The 23,646-nt window shown below is 31.3% G+C and overlaps 2 protein-coding genes across 2 annotated transcripts; one reads left to right on the plus strand and one right to left on the minus strand.

Moving 5' to 3' along the window:
- Positions 1-759: 759 nt before the first annotated feature.
- Positions 760-23,173, plus strand: LOC113398339 (protein Lilipod). The gene is made up of 10 exons (XM_026637044.2): positions 760-1,099; positions 1,186-1,450; positions 1,936-2,163; positions 5,348-5,413; positions 13,490-13,642; positions 17,924-18,123; positions 19,587-19,748; positions 20,156-20,387; positions 20,750-20,906; positions 23,027-23,173. Exons 1-10 carry the CDS (start codon positions 1,037-1,039, stop codon positions 23,163-23,165), a joined length of 1,665 nt encoding a protein of 554 aa, XP_026492829.1. The 5' UTR covers positions 760-1,036; the 3' UTR covers positions 23,166-23,173.
- Positions 6,484-10,417, minus strand: LOC113398350 (tetratricopeptide repeat protein 12). Its single transcript, XM_026637065.2, has 3 exons — positions 10,090-10,417; positions 7,571-7,816; positions 6,484-6,753 (listed from the first exon to the last, which is right to left on the minus strand). Exons 1-3 carry the CDS (start codon positions 10,369-10,371, stop codon positions 6,577-6,579), a joined length of 705 nt encoding a protein of 234 aa, XP_026492850.1. The 5' UTR covers positions 10,372-10,417; the 3' UTR covers positions 6,484-6,576.
- Positions 23,174-23,646: the final 473 nt, after the last annotated feature.

Consider the following 23,646-nt stretch of genomic DNA (forward strand, 5'->3'; position numbering starts at 1 on the left):
CTCAATACCTATGTAGACAACTTTCTTGAAAGCTTAAAATTTAAAATTGACATTTCCTACTACATACATAGTCACTCGTCAGCTGTTATAAACAGGGAAGGAAATAGAATGTAAGATTAGTTATATAAAGATAATTAGTTCACTGTAATAATATATCATATATTTCCAATAGTTGCAAGATGATATTATAATATATATAATTGCCTCCACCATTTACTTAACGTCCAGTCAATATTAGTTCTCTACCATTAGTTTACAACCCTTTAATTAAATATTTCATGATTATTTCTATTAATTTCACAAACGAATTAAATTCATTATTTCGAGTCCAGCATATAGTTTTATCTACAAATATTGCATTATTTCTATGAATCTATATTAAAAACTAATTAAAAACAACAATACTAAATAATTATTCAAAAAATATTATATATTAAATAGATTTTTATTATGGTCATATGGCGTATACGATAGCTTTAAATAAGTGTTGGTCTAGTTTAATAAATTAAATTCAAGTCTAAATGTAGTATAATATAAATGTTAATGAATCAAACACACAAGAAGATATAAAAAAATATTAACACTTTCAAATAATCTTTAAAAACTATGCTTTCTTCAAGATGCCTATAATTTACTACTCAAAATCTTCTTAACATTAATATATTTTTGTAGTCACATGTAATTTTAATTAAGCAGAATGAATTATACCTTTGTCACTTATTTCTTGACAGTTTATTTTACTGTTTAATCTGTTTTTCTTTCAGCTGATCAAAAAATTTAGTCGTGTTTTTACATCATTCGTTAGAGCATTACACCTTTGCAAATATTAAATGTAATTGATAATAAATAAAAACGTATTTTTTGGGTAAAACATTGTAACGCCATTTAAAAATAAATCGAAATCGAAGATATCTTGTGTGTGTTTCGCACCCAAAAGGGAATGGTTTAATTTTTTGAAAATGAAGTGCAATTTCAGTGTTAATGATATAAAGGAAATTTCTATAAAGAGATAAAATAAAATATCGGAAAGAAGACGATGGATGATGAGGAGGCAGACTTGCGGGAGCAGATTTTTCATAACAATGTTCGAGAGCAGATCGTGAGTTGTTTGGCCCAAAATCTATTCGGAGTTGTTTTAACTCCAAATAATTGAAGTAATACGATTGTATAAACATTTTGTTGTAGATATTCCTGCTTTTGTTTATATTACTATACCTCTTCTCGTTCATGTTAATCGAGAAATTTCGTCGGCGCGATAGCGATGATTATTTTACGGCTGACGAAGATGAGGTGAAGGTATACAGAATAAGCCTATGGCTGTGCACATTTGCATTGGCCGTGTCTTTGGGCTCGGCACTCCTGCTGCCCGTCTCGATAGTCAGCAATGAAGTGCTCATATTGTACCCGAACAGCTATTATGTTAAATGGCTTAACAGTTCTCTAATACAAGGTAATGCATAACATTTTTTTAATACATTATTTTTATGATAATATTCTAATTGAAAAATCAGAATAACTGAACTACCAATGGTTTCTCCATCATTAATCCATAAATTTGTATATTTTTATTTTCTATTTTGTTGTTATGTGTAAGTTGTAAATTGAATATCAATATACCAATTTAAGAACTGTTGTCATCATTAAAAAAAAGAATCATAATTTAATTAATATTTCAGCAAACATAAACTAATATATCTTGTAGTATTTACTTAAAATTGTTTATTTTGGTTTAAAATTTATTATAAAAATTAGAGTAAAAAATGAATGTAAGAAATGAATATCATTGTGCACATTTAATGTTAATATTTGTTAAATACAAATTATTTTCAATAGAAACACTCACACAGTCAGTCACACGTCACAGTTATAGCACAGACAGTGGCCCTGCACCATTTAGTATAAAGAAGTACCCTAAATAAAATATTTTTGTTCTAGGATTATGGAATCATGTATTCTTGTTTTCCAACTTATCACTGTTTGTATTTCTGCCGTTTGCATATCTATTTTCTGAATCCACTGGATTTCCTGGATGCCGAGGCTTGAAAGGCCGTGTGTATGAGACCTTCATAGTACTGGCTCTTCTTGGTGTGGCCATGTTGGGGCTAGCATATGTTATATCTGCTTGGTTGGAAGGGGACCGTTCTAGTCTGGATGCTCTACTGAGTAAGTATATTTGAATATGTTTCTTCTCTTAAATGAAACCAATTGATGCCTTCCTTTCAGTGTTCTGTAAAAGAATTATTTTACTGTACATTTGATATTCATGTATCTATTTATGTCTCGAAAGTATTTGTAGTATTGTCAACTGATTGTGAAGTATACTTTCAGTGAAAGTACCGTTTCGGTTTCTTTTAACTTTCCTTCTTTTATGTGTCATTGTTCTTTAAATATTTGTACTATTTTACTTACTTTAAATTCATAATGACAATATATTTAAAAAAAAACATGGTTAAAGTGAGTAGGTTTTATATGTAGACAATTGCAATATTAAAATAACACATTACTGATATTTTGGCTTGGTGACAAAAGAAACTTGTAATGAAAAACATGCATAGTATTCAAGATATCTTCAAGTACATAACACCTTGCTAATAAGTATTATGTTATATTATATATATGTTATTTAGTTATAGTCTTGGTACTGTTATTGTAGTAGTGTTTTAAATCATTAAGCTCTGTCACTTACCATAGAAGGTAAAAACATGTAATATAAAAAAAAATAACAAGAATATATTTTAATAAACAATAGGCACTGTTTAGCAACAGTAATAACAAGTTACCTTTGCATTCAAATGAGACCTCATAATTTCCATATTATGATCGTCATCAGACAAAATTTATACACATAAACTGCTGATCACAAAATGTAGGTACATAAATCTATATCATAGACAGACAAACATTTATATACATAATATCAATGCTTGTTTGTATGTTACCACTAATATCAATAATGAATTATTCCCAAATAGATTCAAAAATATGAACATCATCCACACACAATATGAAAATTATTTACATTAAAGATCTAATTATATTCAAATATTAAAAATAGTAATAGTGCTGTGCAGCGACAAGAATGCTAGCGTTTCCCCATCGAATCGAAAAATGAACCATCTTATTGTCTCCACACCAGTGGAGACAATAAGATGCAGTGTTATACTTTTAATAAAGATTTTTGCACTATTATTCCAAGGTGCATATGCACCTTGGAGTAATAGTGCAAAAATCTTTAACTGCAAATTGAACAAAGTCATGATTTGGAATAAGAGACAAATATTTGGATTGTTTGTTTGCTTCAGCTTATTCACATTTTGATACACATCATTATAAAATCATAAAGTATGCAAGTTTTGATTGTAAACTGAAAATACTTAAAGATATATATTATTAATATACAATTTACCTTTTTAGTATGTAATAAAACATCGAGGTTGTACATAGTACATTAGTATTATTTTATTTAAAATTAATATTTCAAATCAATTATGGAAACTCATGTAATGAAATAATATCATACAATTAAGAATATCTGATTTCTAAAATAATAGATACATGACATTAAAAGTTAACTGAACTTGATCAAGTTTCTTTGTTCATTAACACAATGTAATTCTTAAGTGTCTGTATATAATTAACCAGACTATGCTTCCCTATATTGTTTCTATTTTGCAGTGAAAATTAATGAAGGGGTCAGTTAAATGTCAAGGTCAAATTTTAATGTAATGTTCTGACATTTGAAAATAAAATAATAAACGCTGTATATTTATTTATTTTTGAAACCAAATCTTATAATCTGGCACTTGTAATGAAGACGCGCTTATTTATATATATTATATATGTATATGTATCAGACTTTCGGTTAGCGAATATGCTGAGGTCGTTAGTGTCGGGTCATCAATAAGTTACGTCCCTCTCCATTCGTACGCGTATTGTATTGATATTGCTGGCAGAACGCAAATAGATTCACTTACAAGTAAAAATTTAATATTTATGAGATGCTAAATAATATACGATAATATCTATAAATTGATGAATTTAAAATGACACAACAGCTTTTAAGTTAGAACTCTCACGTATTATCTGGAAACAGGCTTATTACAAAATAATAACATAAATCTCTAGTGTGTGGTTAGAGAAGTTCTCTATAGGTATGCATAACATAACTCTTATACAGGATGTGAGCCTGAGTAGGGTCAAAAGAACAATGCCGTGAATGTTACGTTTGTGTAATGAACCATCCGACTCGGGTATTATTTGTGCCTAATTGACTGGCATTGCGTATCTACTATTGTTCTGTGGTCATTATTTCGATCTCATGTGTGACCGTGTAGCCGCGAATATAATTACTTTGTACTAGCTCTACTCGTCGTATTTTTAAATGAATACAAATATTTTATTAGAATATTGGAGCGATGCTCTTATTTTTAATTTAAGACACTTTTCTCATTATTCATGAAAAATAAACAAGTTAGTACGTATACAGTACGGTATCATACGCATAGTAATGGAAAATATAGCATGTTTACCGATTCGCTTAAAAAAAAAAAAAACGATTTATCCAACTGATATGAAACTTATTCCGTTTCAGCACGTTCGCTGTGTATACATCATTATATAGCATATTTTTTGATATATTATAGTTTCATATGCTGTCGTAGTCGAACAGAAAAATGACGATCTAGAGCACTAGGCGCTTTCGAATTAAAAAAAAAAAACCTCAAAGTTACGACAACTTAATGCAATTGTGCCAAAGATAAATCTTAATTATTATTAAATAATATATTATTTTTAACGTTAAATACAGATAATTTTGCCATTTGCAATTCAAACCGGTAGTTTTTGAAATATTATGAGATATTTAAATAAACGCTGGAACGCTTAAATATGACCACACTACGGCCGAATTAATTGTTTAGAATAATGATACGGTTAAAATCTTTATTTTTACTATTGCGAAATCGTGTCGAAAAATTACTACGTAGAAAGACATAAAGTACAATTTTTATAAACGAATACGTATGTAGAACAAAAGGAAAGTTGTCTATAGTCATAACTATTATCTTTAATTATTTTTTGTTAATTACTAGATCAACATGTATCACTAAGTACTAGGTTTTGCGACAGAACGTGTAGATTACTGTGTCAATGTCAATCTTCATCATTTTATGCTCTTCAAACCATAAACAATAAAAAAAAAAAAAAGAAAATCGTCTCTTTTTGAGTCCTCATATATACATATATATTTTTATTATATGTATTCCATGTACAAACACACTAGCGTTTAGTTCGTTGTTATACACGCTTGTTTACTAACACAACATGATAATGCTATTTTTGTTTACAGATTTATGGACGTATCTTCCGTTCCTGTACTCTTGCGTGTCATTCGTCGGTGTTTTGATGTTATTGGGTGAGTTTATATATAAAAATGGATGTTGTATATCCGTTTGAGATGAATATACTTCCGATACCGTTTGATTGAACGCCTATCAAGTTGGTACATATAGTTTGTATGTGTGTATGTATTTTTTTCATGAATAAGGTATTTATTGTATAAATCTACCTTATTTTGTTTTTATTTGTAATATAAGTTATCACTTGTTGGTAAGTGATTACCACTATCCATGGACTATGGCGCCTTAAGGAATTTTAACCATTACTTTTATAACCAATGCGCCGCTAATCAAGGGAACTGACATGCTATGTCCCTTGTGCCTTTGGATGTTAGTATGTAATGAGTAGATGGTACCGTCTGGGTAGGTTGAGCTTCCAATAAGTCCTACCACCAAGTATTGATGACAGTACATAATTAAATTTTATACATTTCAAGCGATCTTTTTATACATTTCAAGCGATCTATATTTTACTTGTTATACATTTGAGTTTACTTGCTATACTCTGAGAATATTTTCGCAAAACGTAGCGAATTTTTGTATAATTTGTTTACAAATGGCACTGCAATGTTTGTTGGATATTAGCTTGTGTGTTATGATTCACGATTCGAAATCGACGCTGCAAGTAAACTTATCGTGTATACAGACATTGACCCTGATTTTGTATTTAGCTGATACGTGATTTAGCATAATCGAAAAATAATTGATTCTCCCCATTCCGCCTTATAGTTTCACGTGTTATACAGAAATGGTTTTGCACCTTTTTGAAAAAATACTTCGATCAAGAATTGTAAAACACTTACTGGAATTATCATTTTAAATTTATTTTTTATACTTAATTCCGTTAAAGAAACAACAAATATCAAATCGATTTAACGAATAGATTGACCAAACGAATATACAAACAATAGATGGTTATATTTATTGAGTAATTTTCGTCAAGTCGATTAACACTATCAGAGGCCTTATCGATAGCAATTTGTGTTTTCTAATTATTACATTATATAGATTAATTTAATATTGTATGTTTTTTTATTACGTAATAGCTAATTTTAACTATTGCCTAATAATATAATGTACCATATTTGAACATTTATATAAACAAATAATCACGCAATCCTCATATTAAATCGGTCTTATACCGTCTGGATATTTGGTTTCGTTTCTTTTATTTGTCGTCTTACTGCAAAAAATACGATATAAGATCTTCATGCTGAGGGAATTTTTCTTTTAGTTCGTTTTTACATTTTTCGAATTTATCGTTTTCCTCTAATTCCTGATAAGCTTTGGCTGTATAAAGACGAGCTTTGAAGCTGTTTTCATTCAACCGTAATGCCCACTCACAGTCGTTAATCACCTGAGGAATAAAATGTTATATTTTTATAGATAAAGTCTGTTAAACTGGCTCTGAAATATATTTCTATATACAAATAAACTTACGTCTTATAATTGTGTACAAATGCAAAGTGAAGAAACTAAGATTATTGAGTATAATATAATCGATCGAAAACTAGTTTCCCTTTTGCCTTAATATATTTAAGTGTATAGTTAAAGTGAAGCTAGTAATGATTAGACAAAAACAACATAACACTATTTAAAATAAAATAAAAAAAGCGATAACTGATTACGTTTCGAATTCCGACCATTAAACCGTCAAAATTGATTACTACTTACTACTACAAAAATGTTAGGAACTAAATATGAAGAACCGTAATGGCCCAGTGGCTAGAATACTTAACTGAAGATTATGGATTCAAAGCCGGGCAAACCGTGTTTAATTTATCTTTATAATTCATCCTGTGTTCGGCGGTGAAAGAGAACATTCTTCCAGAGCAACAACACTTCAAATTTACAGTTTACGAATAAAATTTTCTATCCTAAAGAAGTTAACCATTGTTACCTCGTGCTACTTATTCGAAACGATAACTGTTGTACTTCGTAATACTTCCAAGTTGTTATCGACTAAAACCTGTCCTCGCTAACGTACACAAATATATCCATCATATCAACACTGTTTGCCGCAAGACAATGACCTCGACTAAATTACTGTTGATGGGTTTTGTCAGCGAGAAATAATATGTTTTGACAGGATTTAAACGCAATACCGGAATAAAATGTTAGGAAATATTCTATTTTACAAGTCATTGATACCTATTTAGTGTTTTTCATCTCACCTTATTATAGTTTTCTAGTTTGATATTCGTCAAAGCGCGGTCGCAATACAACATAGCGTTGTCTTTGATGTGTTCTATAGCTCGATTGTAACAAGACAGGGCTCTGTCGTATTCGCCTCGACGAAACGCTTTAATGGCTTGAGTTTTTAAAGTATCTGCCTTCTCCTGACGTATCTTTTTATCTAACGCTCGACGTTCGGCATCTTTGCTTACCTCTGCCATCCAAGCGTCTTTATCCATTTCTCCCTAATAAGAAAGACATGTATTACATAATAGTTCTTAAACTTTTTGTGTTTAGTCATTATTTACTTGGTGGTAGGCCTTTGTGCAAGTCTGAGATCTTCTATAGATCTTCTATAGAATACCACTGGTCAGATCTTCTACCGCCAAAGGACAAACCGGAAAACAACAATACTAATTGTTGTTGCGTTTCGGTTTGAAGGCTGAGTGAGTCGGTGTAACTACAAGCATAAGAGGTATAACATCGTAGCTACCAAGGTTGATGGCGCATTGGCCATGTAAGGTGGTGACCACAAACCATCAGGTGATCCATTTGCTCGTCGGCCTACGTATATTATGTATGAATAATAATAACAATTAGGACTTTAAAATAAGGAGGAAAGATCAGGAGCAAAGTAGTAACGGTACTTATTTTATATAAACTAAACCTGCTCTTGTAGTTGATAATCAGAACTTGAGAATTTGAATTGTGAAATCACAAACTTTACCTATAACTATGTAGGTATAAGTAATAGAATTTACGGAATGTTGGCCACGCGCGTTTACCGTTAAAGGACTTTGCAACTTTCAACTGACTGTGAATCTATGTCCTGGGGGCAATTCTACTAACGTATAACGGTAACGATACGTTCCCGATTCTGTTCCGATCCAACGTCGACCAAACAGCAGTCGTGATAGAAGAATATTAATACGGCTAAACTGCGACAATTACGTTTATATTCGATAGAAATAAAGTGGCAATAGAATACTTTCGATAGTGAAACATAAATTATGAAATTTGATATATAAATAATCTGATTTTGAGTAATTAAAGCACATCATTGTTTTATTGTATTAAAATTAAAATTAAGTAATTTTTAGTTTGTATATCACGTGACCTAAAACACGAGCCACCATGGTGTGACGTCATATAGGCAGAAGCTGTCATTTCAATGTCATCTGGTACATTGAAAATCAACTTTTTTTGAGTTTTAATGCTAGTATTTGTACACTATACACCATGGATAGCGATTGTAATTCATTATTTTCCCAAAAAACACCAAATACTTATATAGCTGTTAACGTTGAACACGTGCCGGTCGTACATACAAAACAAATATTGTTTTTACCAATATTACGTCAACAAAATGACTGAAAGCATTTTTGCGGAAGTAAATGTGTTTATTTTGCCGAAATATATTTTTTGTAGCTATTTATTAGGAAAATCATCATTTTGAAGTACTTTTTCAAACATAATAGAATACCCTATTTATTAGTAGAATTTACCTGTATAACAAGCACGCGGAAAGTTAGATTAAAATAACAAATATATTTAAACGATTGTTAGTAGGTGTGTTTAAAGATTCAATAAGATGTTCGTGGCAATAAAATGGTTAAAAGTAACGGCTAAAAATATAATCTCGAGAGGATAACACGCGTTGGACGATATTTTGGTATACGATGTATCTATTGATCTACTGTCTGCTATTAACAAAATTGAATACGTAAAACAAACATAAAACTTGTATATTCCAACGGCTATGCATATTTTTTTATACGTCATAAAGAAGAACGACGTAAGTTCTTGTTATGACGTACGAAAAATAATCAATTTGTCTGTATCGTATATATTGTTATAAACATACATGACGGAAATTAAATCATCAGAATGAAAGTCGGAAATTTTGTTTAGGATTGTACTGCGAGTATATTTATTTAATTTTTGAAATAGAAAACATTTAAGAGTTATTTATAGAGATGCACGAGCCAAATTGTTTTCATTGGCATGTGTTAATGCTATTTTTATATCGAACAATCGAATAATATAATAATAGATTAGATCGCAAGTATTTACACACAGTCCATTATGAACGCGAACCAAACGTTATCTTGACGATATGTAATGAATACATATGCGGAACAATGAAATTGTCTAGTGAATAAACTGTATAGTGACTGTGCAAATATATGTACACGATATGTATGCCGCTAGACACGTACGGCGTGTACACAGATAATCCGAATTAAAACAACTCGTCTATTTTTATAATTTGCAAAATACTATTGTTAAAAATAATCCATTGATAAAAGGAGCAGATGAATTACTCTGTGATATCGATGGTTCAAATTCAAAAGGGAAATATTGTGAGGAGGAAGACTAATGTTTTCGTTGATATACCGGCACATTCGTTTGCAACCCGTACTGGAGAATCGTGAAAGCGCATCTCTATGCGTTACCCTTTAAAACTAATTTAACATATGTAAAGTTTATAAGGTATTTTTTTATTATTTTCACTTACTGTGTCGTTGTTTTTAAAACATTCAAAAGCTTTTTGATTTATCAATGTGCGATTTTCTTTGATCGTCATTTTAACATCTTCATCCAGTATAATCTTTCCTTCGAGATACTGATCAGCTATTGCTTTAGCCGCCTCCGATTTGACCTTGTCTCCGCTCGCCAGATCCTTGACAAGAGTTGATACTTCGCCGATTCGTTTCATAAAGTTATTCCATTCTTCGTTTAATTCCATCTGCTTGTGATCCTTTAGTGCCGGGTTGGATGTTATCATTTTCTTACTCATCCTGTATTGAGTCTAGATTGTTTTTGTTCGTCCGTTTATGTAAACAATTTCGTTATAGTTTGTTGTATTGACTTAACAACTTACGTAGATACCGTTGTCAAGGTGATTTATACATGAAATTAATGTTGACATATTCCGGAGTCTAGTCAAACTAGAGTTTGAATCGAAATATGAACTAACTGGCTGAATGTTTGATATAACCTTATTTAGGATATCCTTTAATAAATCGTCAATGAAAAAAAAGAAGGCTAAAAAACTTTTTTTGACTAAAGAGCAGAAAATAAAATTTGCCTCTTGATTATTTTATAATAATAGAGTATAGAAGTTATGATATATTATCGTAATTACAAAATAAACTCATATCATCATCTCCATTATAGTGAAATCGTTATTCAGCGGTGAAATGTTACTAGCTGTGAAACCAGACAGAGGTGGAAATGTGGAAATAGTATAAACAATAAACCTGATACTAATACGTAAAATACAATAAAAATAATTCGTAAAACTACAAAAATGGTAGTAGACTGAGTACAGTATACCGCGCATTAATATGGAGTTTGCTACTATACTGTGAGTCTGCGGAACACAGACTCTTAGACTATAGAAGTTAACTGTCAGATACGTTTCATTTTGTGACGTTATATATAAAAGCGTCGCAGTCAAATTCGTCCATCGAATGATACTCTCACCGTGCCGACCTATATAATTTATATTTGTCATCTACAATGATCGTGAAGATACATATTATTTACAGATATAAACGAACTATACGTTTGACTATTTTAAATATAAAGAAAAATAACTTTAAGCAAACATTGAATTGACATAGATACAAGCGACATAAGATAACAACCATGATGATTACGTTCTAAAACAATGCTTTTGTTTCGGGTTCAAAACGATTTCCATTGGTTTATTTTTGATCACGTGACACATCAAATACTTGACATTTCTATACATTCATGTGATCTCTATAAAGTTATTCGTTAATTGGTTAGTTTGTATTGAACACACAAGACAATGAGACTTCTTCGAGATTTCTTTTTCCACGTCTATTTTGAACTGGCTTTAAACCGCACTCGGCTATCCACCTGTAACCGTGCCTTCAACCTTTAGTCGTAACATAAATAAATACAGCGTGGCGACCACTTTCCTCGTAGCAAATACCGAGGAAATGAATGTCTCTTTATATGACGCAACGGCATAATGTAATTACATAATAAATTATTCACGTGTCAATAGAAACGTTTAATACGTTTTCGTTGGTCTTATTGTAGATAATTTTGTTTATTTTAACAGCTGTTGGAAATCTGAAAGCTGTTGTGATACCGGTATATTATGTTAGAATCTATCTTGTGTCTATTTTTAATATTTTTAATGCAAAGCGTTATGATTGGTAACGATTTGTTACTATGCGGTTAAGATAGTGAAAACACGTGGGTTCTATATATAGAATTAAAGATAAGTTTGTTCTTAGAAAAATAAATATGTGTTTATTGTTCCGCACGTGCGGAGAAAAATGAAAACCTAATTGTATGCACTCTTGTGTCCGTCCGTCACAGCCAATTTTTTCTGAATCGACTGGACTACATAGTTAATCAAGTTCAGTTCTTCGTTGGAATCGATTATAAAAAAATATGTCGATTGCATTATATGACTTACCAAAAAAAAGCTTATATAATATTAAAATGTATAGTTCAAATGTTATTTAAAAAAAATATAACACAACTGGTCTTAACATTTTAAAAAAATATGTAAAATCGGGTGTCAGTCATATCTTACAGAAAAAAAAACCTTACCGTAAATGTAGTTTGAATATTCACGAGAAATGCAATAATACGGAATGCTCTCCACGCGATACAGGCACGCACTTGCCCGTTTTTATTAATTCGTTTTAATTTCGTGATTGTTTGTTTTTTTAAGTCACGTTTGACTAAAACGAAGTATTTTTTTCAAATTGATTTCGACCAAGAAACTACATAACGTACATTTTTTAGTCATTGACGTTAAATATAAGTTACATAGTTTTAATGATAAGTCGTTAAATTTAAACTTTAATTATCTTGAACACAACACAACGAAAAAATATGTAATTGTTGAACGGGAAATAATTTTGGGATACGAATTGCTCATGTTTGATCATAATAAAGAATATAATTTATATCAATACTATCTTAACTTAGATTCAAATTTGTAATCATAACACATGATTTTCTTCGTTTTCATCAATATTATCTCGTAAGTAAAAGTGTAGCTTTACATTCAATGTAATCCTGTAACACGATAATTCATAACAGCTTATAAGAGCCTAGTTAGTTAAGAGCATAATAAATAATATTGGGATGTTTTGTTTGTAGCAAAACGAATATGTTGCAAACACAGAACTTGCTATTTCAATGGAAACTCGCCTTTAGGTATGTCGCTTCTTGCCAACGCGCTTTTACCTGTAATCACTCCTTAGTCTTCAGACCGAAACACGTCGCGTCGGCAAATAATATTCTTGTTATATTTATCTGTGTTAGAAAGAGGTCAAGTAAATTTGCATACACTTGCCAGTTGGTTTTGTTTATGAAATTACGGCGAATATATAAATGTAGATATGACACATATGGAATCATACGTATTATTTTTGTTATGTTAAATAATTTTTCATAAGTATATTAATTAGTAAAAAAAAATCCAAAGGTAACCTGCATGAAAAACTCAAGTTAACTTAAAACTTAAAAAACACTTGAAAATTTCCACTCAATATCTTGAAGTCGGTGTTCATATCTAAGCAATTCGTCTCGCCTTTTACTAATAAAGAAGATCAAATACAAAAATAGTCATCCAAATCGGTTCACAATCGGCGAAGCTATCGAGGAACATACTGACAAAAACGGCTGAATTGATAACTTTTTTCTTTTTTTGAAGTCAAGTAACAAAAGAGTCTACTGAGTTATTTTTTTAATAAAATTTATGTTCCGAAATGTTGTTAGCACTTTAATTGTTCTCGTAAAAAGATGGAAAGTCTTGAATCAGATATGATAAAAAATATAATGATATGCGCCCCGGGTCAGTCTTAATGCTAATAGCTACTTATGATTGTATATTTATATCGTAACTTTGTGTATTGCAGTGTTTACACCATTGGGATTCGTCAGATTGTTCGGAGTCGTTGGTGGCGTGCTCGTAAAACCCCAGTTCCTAAGAGATCTCAATGAGGAGTACTATGTATACTCTTTTGAGGAAGACACGATTAGACGACGTATCGAGACCTCGTTGACTACGGGTAAGTTATCAAAAAATAATAAGATATTACTAGTTGAACAGCGCGGTTTAATCCGCCTCGAGCTGCTCCGCCAGACCAGAAAAAAAAAATACATATGTCTATCTACGGACAATTCCGCGTCAATTGGTCATAGTCTAACCGATACTTTCAGTAATTTTTACGTGATTGACGCACAAAGAAAAAAAAGTTCTTTATATATGGATTATATTATACATATTTAAATAAATATCATAAAACTAACATGCGTCGTACTTGAACGCGACAAATATTTGGTGTTGTGTATGTGCAAGAATTTGTTATTTTAATTTATTTAATATATAAAAAATTTAGCATATTATTAATGTGTAAGTAACTATATACCTACCTCCAAGGTGTCCAACGAAACCTCGCATAACAATGATACTGCTAGTCCGAAAGGTCGTATGTTTACGTTTTGTAATATAATTCCGTACATTTTATTCATATAATATTCATACACTTTTTATCATCTGTTTCCATAGCAAACTAAAAATATCATCGGGAATATGCCGATACTAAAAAGCACAGAAAGTACAGGTTAAAGAGTAAAATCAAGTATCATCCAACTGCTTGCTGGGCCCCCCTTTACTTTGAGAAGATTTTAACATTCGATAAGATTGTAACACTACAACGATATTGGAAAATACAAGCGGATATTTGTTGTAGTATTTCATGCCAGAAATGTTGGGTTTTTATCCCGCATATAAATCCCAAGAGGGTTTTCCACGATTTTCCTTCAACACATTTAATTATAAACTCAAATAATGTCAGTGATTCTTTCGCGGATTTAAAACTGCGTTTTTTTGTTTTAAGATAAACGTATCCGCTCAACCAGCTCAATTTTTTGAACGGTTATGTTTAAATGTATTTGAAAATTGTTATAAGTCGATGCCAGATTAAAATTGGTTTTTATATTTTAAGCCTGTGATTTTGTATGAACGCATTATTAAATAATTTTTGAATTATCTATTCGCGTATAATCTGTTGACCTCCAAACTGACAAGACCTTCAGTGATCAGTTAGATCTACGTGCGGCACATGAAAATCTGTTGTTCGGCAATTAGGTTGTGTTTTAGGAGATATAAACGAAACTAATTGCCTTTATAAGGATAATATTGTTTGTTAATGCCATTGTGTAAAGGTTAAGTTGTGAATCTTGAGTGTAGCTTTTTCTAAATTATACGTTTATTAATTTAAATCGTGATGATTATAACAACAAACTATTTTATATTTGCGCTAAAACATACGAGCAAGCAAGCATGAACTCATCTCCAGAGACTTGGGGCCCCAAAATATGAGACGAATATTTTTCGGAGTTTTCGAAAGTCTAAATTTGGTGCGCTTTGTATTGTATGTTATCGTGTTGTAGACATTTGTTGTGGTTGTACAATCAACTAATGTCTACAATACGAACACATAAGTGTCCTGCTTATTGCTACAATGTTAGATGGAATAATCCATACCTACCTAATATACCAACCATAACCTAACCTGACAACGTTCAATTCACGACATAATATTTAAATACAATTGTTACGTTTCACTTTGGATAAATGGAAATCCTTTAATTCATTAACTAATCTAAGAAACGTAAATTCTCTTATTCTCATGACTATTATAATAAATACAATCTGCATTAAATGTTCCAAGTACATTTGTGAGATATTGTGAGATTAAAGATACGATGTTGTAATCCGTATTCATTATAGACTGCATGTCTCAAAAGATTTTTAATTATATTCGTTAAAATATTATTATAGGATTTTTCTGAAATAGCATTCTCATTAATAATTTAAAAAAGAGTAGCGTAGCATAAAATAAAAGTCATAAAATAGAAGTGAAACATTTAATGGAAATAGCCATCCTTTGTCACTGCGTGAAATAACAGTTATAATTATGAGCCCGCATTTTATCTCTAGTAGCGATTTGGTCATGAATACTTGACGAATCTTAATTCTTCTTGAATCTTCGTTGTTGGTTTACCTCGAAAAATATGATATTCTAACACTAAAATCTCCTACAGCACTTGACTTGTATGAGACATCGAGGGCATTCGTGACACACATCCAGTATTAACCTTTGAAAGATTAAGTAGGTCATGAAAAGTAGTATTTTTTGTACTATCTGTTGCTAACATTCTGACATTACGTCTTCCTATATGTCGCAACGTTTTTTTTTTTGCATATTCTTCCTCACTAGTAATAATTGAGCAATGGTCGTCTTCATGGTTCGATGTCTCCATTTTAAATTGTTGTCACTTGATCACTTTTAAACAATCGGTATCGAAAGCTATGGCGAATTTTTTCATTGATTTATATAATTTTGGTTCGTATGGAATTCAACAAGCGCGTCGTGTCAGCCACTTGTCCATTTATTCGTCGTTATAGGACTTACAAAATAATTACTGCATGGGTATATACGAAATTTTATATTCATTGTTATAGTAATAATAGAATAATAAAATAAATTTCGAATTACGAATTTCGGGTGTTACATTTCAGGTGCTATAACAATTGCTTCGAACCATAGACCATATTGTTAGCCAACTATAGGATAATAATAATAACTCAAATCAAATAATCAATAAGAGATAACTTAATATCGATCTAGTTATCAATTAATCGGGTTAAAATCGGGTAATCAACACCAATCATGATTATCTGTGTATATGAGAGAATCATTTAAAAAAAAACTGCAGAATCTTCGAGAATACTTGTGTCAGATGAAATTCTGTACCGGCGGTATGGAAAAGGCTTTAAACCTTCTTAACACTTCTATGAAGTGGAAAACTATAATGTAAAGTATAAAATTGCTGTTGATCTACATAACAATACGTTAAAATATTAGTCTTAGCAAAAGGGAGTCTTGTCTCGTCCTCATTGACTTTTTCTTTTCCTTCATCATTCAAAATACCTTTCATATAAAGTGATTTTATATTACATTGTTCAAATGAAAACAGCACCTCTAAAATATATCATGATTGAGTATTTTCTATTTGGTTTTCTATCAAGGAGGTCTGTTTTCCTTTAACAAATACGCGTTCAAAAAACATTTAAGATTATCGGGGCGTAAAGAATTATCATCGTAAAGTTTTGCTTGCATTATATTAGAAATCTATAATTGTCTTTGCTTCTGATTAACGTTTTTCTTATTGGAATATTATTTGAAACGCTCCAAAAAATCTTACTTTCATGTTCTCGATTAACAAACGCCTTGATACGTGTAAGAGTTTTTTTTATTTTTTTATTTAAGTTTATTGGACGATAACATGGTGCCTAGTTCTTTACCTTTGTTCTTAATTTGAATCGCATTTTCCATAATGCAACTGTCCTCTAATCCTCTAACACATAATGAAAACATTTTTTTATAACCATTGTAGGTAACATATAAATAGTTGGAAATTCAAAGATATCTTTGATTGCTTTTGTTGCATCGATAAATAGGAAGAATAATAATAATAAATCTTTTTTTTTTTTTCATTATATTTTGATTGAACAATGTAATGGTTACAAATATAGGTTCGTACAATTCAACTCCAATCAAGTCTGAAGAGCTGTCTCGGTTATAAAATAATCCCCTTTTTGTTTGGTACAAAAAATTATGTATAATACTTTTCTCTGTATGGCTTTTTATAAAAATATTAAATTATATCGTTAGCAAATAGTCTCTCGGGTGAGAATAATGTGCTTAACATTTTTGACTCAAACGAAATGCGGATATTGAACCCGCAATCATAGGCGCAAACCTTAGTCGCAACTACAAGTTGTGATATTCGTTATATAGACGGAATAATATAACAACTAATAATGTTAATTTTAAAGCGCTCAAAATTAACTGGCAAATTATTCCTTTGAGCTGTCTGAGTTAATGTTTACTGTAATTAGTAATGCATAAATATTTGATCAATAGCGAAACTATGTAAATGATCACCCATATACGGTGACTACGAACTTTCAAACGCTTGAACTATAAACATATCAGCGTAAAGTTGTCTCAATTTATTCCCTACTTTTTTTATATTACACCGATATTATACGACCATTTACGTAACATGTGTATACTTTGGTATCGTGCAAAGTTGATACTGTAATCAAATCATTGGGCCAATCTAAAGACTGTGCACAGTTTGATATTCCGTGCAATTTTATTACACTATCTCTCTGATTAACCCGTTGTGAAAATTACTATAATATTTAAAAAATATATATATCACGAATGGGATTGTATCAAGCATTAGAAAACCCAACATTTTTTATTTTCTAGGTATTGGCTACATATCACCAGAACCTATGTACCCAGACCGAGGTGACATATCAGCGCCCGTTGACGCGGACGCGTCCATGTCAAAAGGAAGCAAGAACTCTTCGCCCGAAGGGAAAGGAACCCCGCTGCTTAGACTGAGGAATGGGGCCTTACAAGCTGGCCTTAAAGAGAGGCTTCAAAGAATTGTCGCCATGAGAAAGGTGTGTTTCAGTAGTAGTAAAGCAAAACACATGTATAATTTATAATATAATTTCCGTCCGCACTAAAAAAAGTATGATGACTTGAATTATGAATTTAAAAAAATGTGTATTCGGAAATTTTGGTGATTTTAATCATTTCTATTTATAATATAAATGAATGTTGAAATTATAAATGCATGTATCAGTTCCTTATCTAATTTATCGAATAATCTATTGCTGTTAAGCGGATATACATTTTGTTTAAATTATGATGTAGTCAAAATATATGGATATGTATCAATTTTAGGTATAAAAAGCGTGTTTAAATGAATGTTTGGTGAAAATTTTCTTTCTCTCGTTTCCTTACATACCATACATCGCCGTAAATCTGTCGCGAGACTTGTTTCGAAACGTGACCTTGAATTTTAACTGACAGTTTTGTTTAAAAAAATCCAATATTTATTGAGTGGTGATGATGCTTACTGACATCTAAAATACCTGTATAATTAAAATAAATTGGTACACGTGACACAAACGTGTGTGGCAAAGGATTTAAATCTACGAAACGTTGTATTCAAATGAAAACTTATGAAATTCACATTCTGCGCACATAAAACTTTTACTTTATAAATATAATTTTCGAAAATTAATGGTGGTGGGGTTCACGTCTCTCTCAATCCAGGTTGATGGAAGGTGATCAAGTCATGGACCATCGGAATTGAAATTGGACCATTGAAATTTTTTTTGGGGGGATTGGTGATCGCGAGAACTCTGCTTACAACCCGGGCGCTTCGTATAACGTTTTAAAATTGTTTATGAAGTGTTAAAAAAACGGCATATTTTAATTTGAATTATTAGCAATTAATTTGTATTATTAGCAATAGCAATTAATTTGTATGATTAGCAATGCAGAGTTGAAAGCAAAAATATATTGGTAAAATATATAAAAGATAAGATTTGATTATAATAATACACTTTTCGGCACATATACTTTATGATAAGTTCTAAAGCTTGATAATTTTACCCGCTGATAATAATCGATTAGAACGATAAAAGCATGTTGGTTTCAATTAAAGGTACTTTCTAGAAGAAATCTTAGTATCTCAACTAGATAATGGAGAATGAATCGAAATTAATAGAAATATTATATTTATAGCAACGATTGCCAAACGAGTTGATATACAGGAACGCATTTTAAGGTTTTGCCTCTGGATAAAACTAAAATAGACACCCGGATTCAGCAAAAAATATTTCAATAATTGATTTAATTTTATTAATAAAGTACTTAGGATTGAAACGAATGTTTTTATTATATAATAAAATTTAAAAACTCATCGTATTGAGGAACTTGGTCTGAAACTCGTAAATTGGACTCTGTTCACAAATATGATATCTGCTATAGAGCGATTATGTTCAACATTTTGATGTAGTAAAAACCGAAAATAAAATTAAACCTCAAATGTTATATGTTTAAATTATTTCAGGAAGTAGAAAATCAACGCAAGACCTCGTCCCTGCAGCGGAATGTGGTGTACCCTTTAGCGATGCTGCTCCTACTTGCGCTAACTACCATAACAGTTCTGATGGTGCTGCAGAACACGCTGGAGTTACTCATAGGAATTAAGGCATTGCCGCTCAGCACTCGGGTATATATATATTTTTAAGCAGTGTTTATTATTAATTGGATATTACATAAGTTTTCATATTATAGAGCAGAGGGCAGTTTTATTAACTAATTGTCACTTTGTCGTAATCGAATTGAAAGCGTTGCCTTTTAACAGTTTTTCTACTCTACTCACACAATGATCAGTTACGTTCGGTCGAAGTTGTTTCGGTAATCGTCAGTTAGCTAGTAGTGTTGGGTCCCAGTACACCGCAATATAACTTATATGAAATACACGACACTTGTACTACCAGCACTTTATAAATAAATTGCTAATACAATCTTACATATTTTTTAAACTATTTTTCGTTTAAAACAGTCAAACTACTGGTTCAAACAAAAGTCTACTGGTTCAGTTCAAATATTTATGGTGACTTTATTTATTTTCAGCAATTCACGCTCGGGATCGCGTCGCTGTCCAAGCTGGGCTGGGCGGGCGCCACGCTGGAGGCGTTCCTCATCCTGTACCTGCACGCGGCGTCGCTGACGGGGCTGAGCACGCCCATGCGCGCGCTGCGCGTGCTGCCGCGCGCGCGCCGCACGCCGCTCGCGCGCATCATCGCGCTCTGCGCCGTGCTGCTCGCGCACTCCACCGCGCAGCCGCTGCTCGTCAAGATACTGGGTACCGCTCCGAACTCATATGATCGTCGTGGCTGAATTCATCGAACGTTGCTAAAAATTGTCGATGAGCTTGTAATGAATACGTACCTGCTTAGCTGGGTATTGCTGCCTTTCTGAGCTATTCAAGTACTATACTTATCTTTCTTAAACGACTAACAGTTTTAATTCTCATTTTTATGCCCAATGCCAAAATTCAACATTGTTGGATCAGTTCGCTGATGAATTGATTTAAAAACATTTTTAAAGAGGGCTCTTTAAAAAAGTTTTTAATGTTTTACTAATATCTTGGTAACAAAGATTTCTCCGATATTTTTTTTTATAAAAAATTATAACATTATACATTAAGCAAGTCATCCGTCTCAGGTATCACGAACTTTGATCTGCTAGGCGAGTTCGGTCGCATCGAGTGGCTCGGCAACTTCAAGCTGGTGCTGCTATACAACGCGATCTTCGCGGCCACGGTGACGCTGTGCCTCGTGAGCAAGTTCACGGCCAGCGTGCGGCGCGAGCTCTACAACAGGTTGGTGGAAAACGTCAACACCGTCGCACACTGCGTCTCTTTCCTCAACAACTGACTCTCCTGCAGTCACTTTCGCTCATCGATCGAACCCGTGCTATTATTTTTAATTCATCAACTAACCTATTGTCCTGTTTCACTTAAATTCAACAATCGTTCGAAACCATTTTACAATGTTTTAATATAACGGTGACTGCATGGGACTATTTTTCTGTTATTTATTGTATGAATTCGAATTTAAATAATATTATAGTGTGGCGTGATATATTTAGTGTTTAAAATATGTTTAATGTAAATTGCCATGTTTGATATCACAAATGTTTTATCTTAGTTCTAATTCTAACTAGCCTTACCTTGTGTAGGATGCGTTTATGTAGTGTGATTAATGTTTATTACGTAATAATAATAAAAATAGTAAATTAAAATAAAGTTTCATAAAAATCAGTAATCGATAATAATGAATTTTATTTAGTTAATAATTTGCATTTCAATTACTATGCATTTATTTTAAATATTTCGAATTAAATGTATATTGTTTTATTATTATTTTTTAAATAAATTCTGACATTATAATGTATATTGAATGGTTTTTGAGGAAAGGTTGCAGATCTTTAAGTTAATTTGATTTTTTTTAACCAATGAGACTGAATTTGTTAACTATTATATGAATTTATTTCGGGAGATTATTTATTTTATCTGTGTAAAAATAGATGGCTTAAATTCGACCTAGTTTATTAATTTAGTATTAACTATATTTAACCGTGAAAATGTAAGAATGTTTGGTAGGAGTCGTTAATAATTCGTAAGGTCTCGAAATTTTTGTTTGTAAGCATTTAAATTAATATACAAAAAGACATTTCAAGACTGTTTAGTTAAGATAAATTTATGTTACAATGAGGTTGCACTTTTGTATAAATGTACAGATAAAAAAATTATTACTATGAAATCGATTCACACTTTCGTCCTCGTGAATTGAAAACGAGAGTGTGACCTCGATAACTTGATTTATTTGCTCAATTTATACTAAAATTTGCAAAAAATCTGTGGATTGGTTTGTGTATGTTGTCTATGCTATCCATTTTAACTTTTGTCGCCACGTAAGTGCGCATTGATCCAATGTTACTATAAACCTGATGACCTGCAATAGCTATATGAAAAGATTTTTGTGTTGTGAAATTATCTAGAATTCTAGAGGCTTATTGAAAATTGTCTAGTCGTACCGGATCTCTAAAGTTGCTGCAGGTCGAAAGCTTAAGGATCATCAATACTGCCATTACTAACGCACTTATTAACACTTTGTTCATGCAAACATTTTAATATTAATAAATAACATTGTTAATTTTAAATAAGACTCATGTTAAATAAATGAATAAATCTGGTTATATCATTACTAAGTAATATGTTTCTTGGCCGTTTAGAATTTAAATTCATAAATTAAACAGATAATTTGCATAGCATAATCTTTTTCATATTATAAAGGTTAAAGCTATAATAAATATATTTTAATAGTATTTAAGATAACTTTCCTCTTTAGTTTGGTTTTTAATTGATCAGATTTCAAGTGGAACAACGATAAAATAAATATGAAATTGTATTCCATAACATAAATTATTTGAGGTGCTGCCATCGTCTAATAATTATAAAATTACAAGAGATTTATAGCACTTAGTGTTAAAATGTAGTAAATTACTTATAACTCTTGTGTGTAGATCTTTGATTTAGTCAATATTTTATTCTAGTGTGAGTTTTATACATTTTGTATTATCTGTACCAAATGTTGATATTGCATTTGAAAAATATATAGAAAAAACTTAAACGATTTTTATTTCTTCCCATTTTGTAAAATAAACAAGAGGTTTTGTAGTTTGAAATGTAGGCAGCTCTGGTAATGTCTAACTAAATCATTCTTTTTTTCACTATCATAAATCATCATACCTTCAAAGTTGCTTTTATCAATTAAACATATTCATTTGCTTCTTATAATGCTTTTGGCACATTGCTTTTAACGAACGTCGTTTTGTTCTCGTAGCAACTGTATATAGTTTGCGTTGATTTGTAGTATTATTCAGTCTCGTTTGGTGCGTTTTTAATGTAGTGATTTAATTTTTATTTTTATTGTACAGATTTAAATGGGTAGCAGAGGTTTTTATTACACCTGAAGACTTGCCAATACCAAATATTTCAACAGTTTCACCTCAGTTGTCTGCTGATAGAACAGTTATCGCTGAGAAGACTGACAAATCTCATTTAAAAACAGATTAGGACAAAGATGTACGGCGTTTTTCAATATTTTATAGCCAATGAACTTGCCCTGTGATTCTGGTAAAGTAGAATAGAACTGTCTTATCACAACTCATATATTATGAAGAGTGTAAGGGAATAAAACTAATGGGTTTTTTACCGAGCCTATTCAATCAAACATATAAGGACTCCCAATACTTGTTGAACCAATCCACCATCATGACCAGCCCTTGGAGAGGGTCAGCAACAGGCATGCGGATGGCCATAGTCTTTCTAAATGTTTCTATTCTGTTTACATATTGCACTGCATCAAAATATAAGGACAAGTAAATTATGATATCTGAAGATCAATGAAACATAGCTCTTCATACCTATATGATATGCAGTGTGTACAATGGCTAAATAGAATACTTCATCATTCATTCATAATTATAATATTAATATTGTAAAGAGACTGAACCTCTGTTTTGTGTCATAATCTCTGAATCTATTGAACTCATTC

This window comes from Vanessa tameamea, chromosome 7, assembly GCF_037043105.1.
Source record: "Vanessa tameamea isolate UH-Manoa-2023 chromosome 7, ilVanTame1 primary haplotype, whole genome shotgun sequence".
In the NCBI taxonomy this organism is placed as follows: domain Eukaryota; kingdom Metazoa; phylum Arthropoda; class Insecta; order Lepidoptera; family Nymphalidae; genus Vanessa; species Vanessa tameamea.

Excerpts from the sequence above, each read along its gene's own strand:
- LOC113398339 (XM_026637044.2), top strand. The coding sequence starts at position 1,037 with ATGGATGATGAGGAGGCAGACTTGCGGGAGCAGATTTTTCATAACAAT. Across the intron at positions 1,451-1,935 it reads TAACAGTTCTCTAATACAAG|GATTATGGAATCATGTATTC; the intron begins GTAATGCATAAC and ends TTTTTGTTCTAG. Across the intron at positions 20,388-20,749 it reads GCTGCTCGTCAAGATACTGG|GTATCACGAACTTTGATCTG; the intron begins GTACCGCTCCGA and ends CATCCGTCTCAG.
- LOC113398350 (XM_026637065.2), bottom strand. The coding sequence starts at position 10,371 with ATGAGTAAGAAAATGATAACATCCAACCCGGCACTAAAGGATCACAAG. Across the intron at positions 7,817-10,089 it reads GTTTTAAAAACAACGACACA|GGAGAAATGGATAAAGACGC; the intron begins GTAAGTGAAAAT and ends CTTTCTTATTAG. Across the intron at positions 6,754-7,570 it reads AACTAGAAAACTATAATAAG|GTGATTAACGACTGTGAGTG; the intron begins GTGAGATGAAAA and ends TTTATTCCTCAG.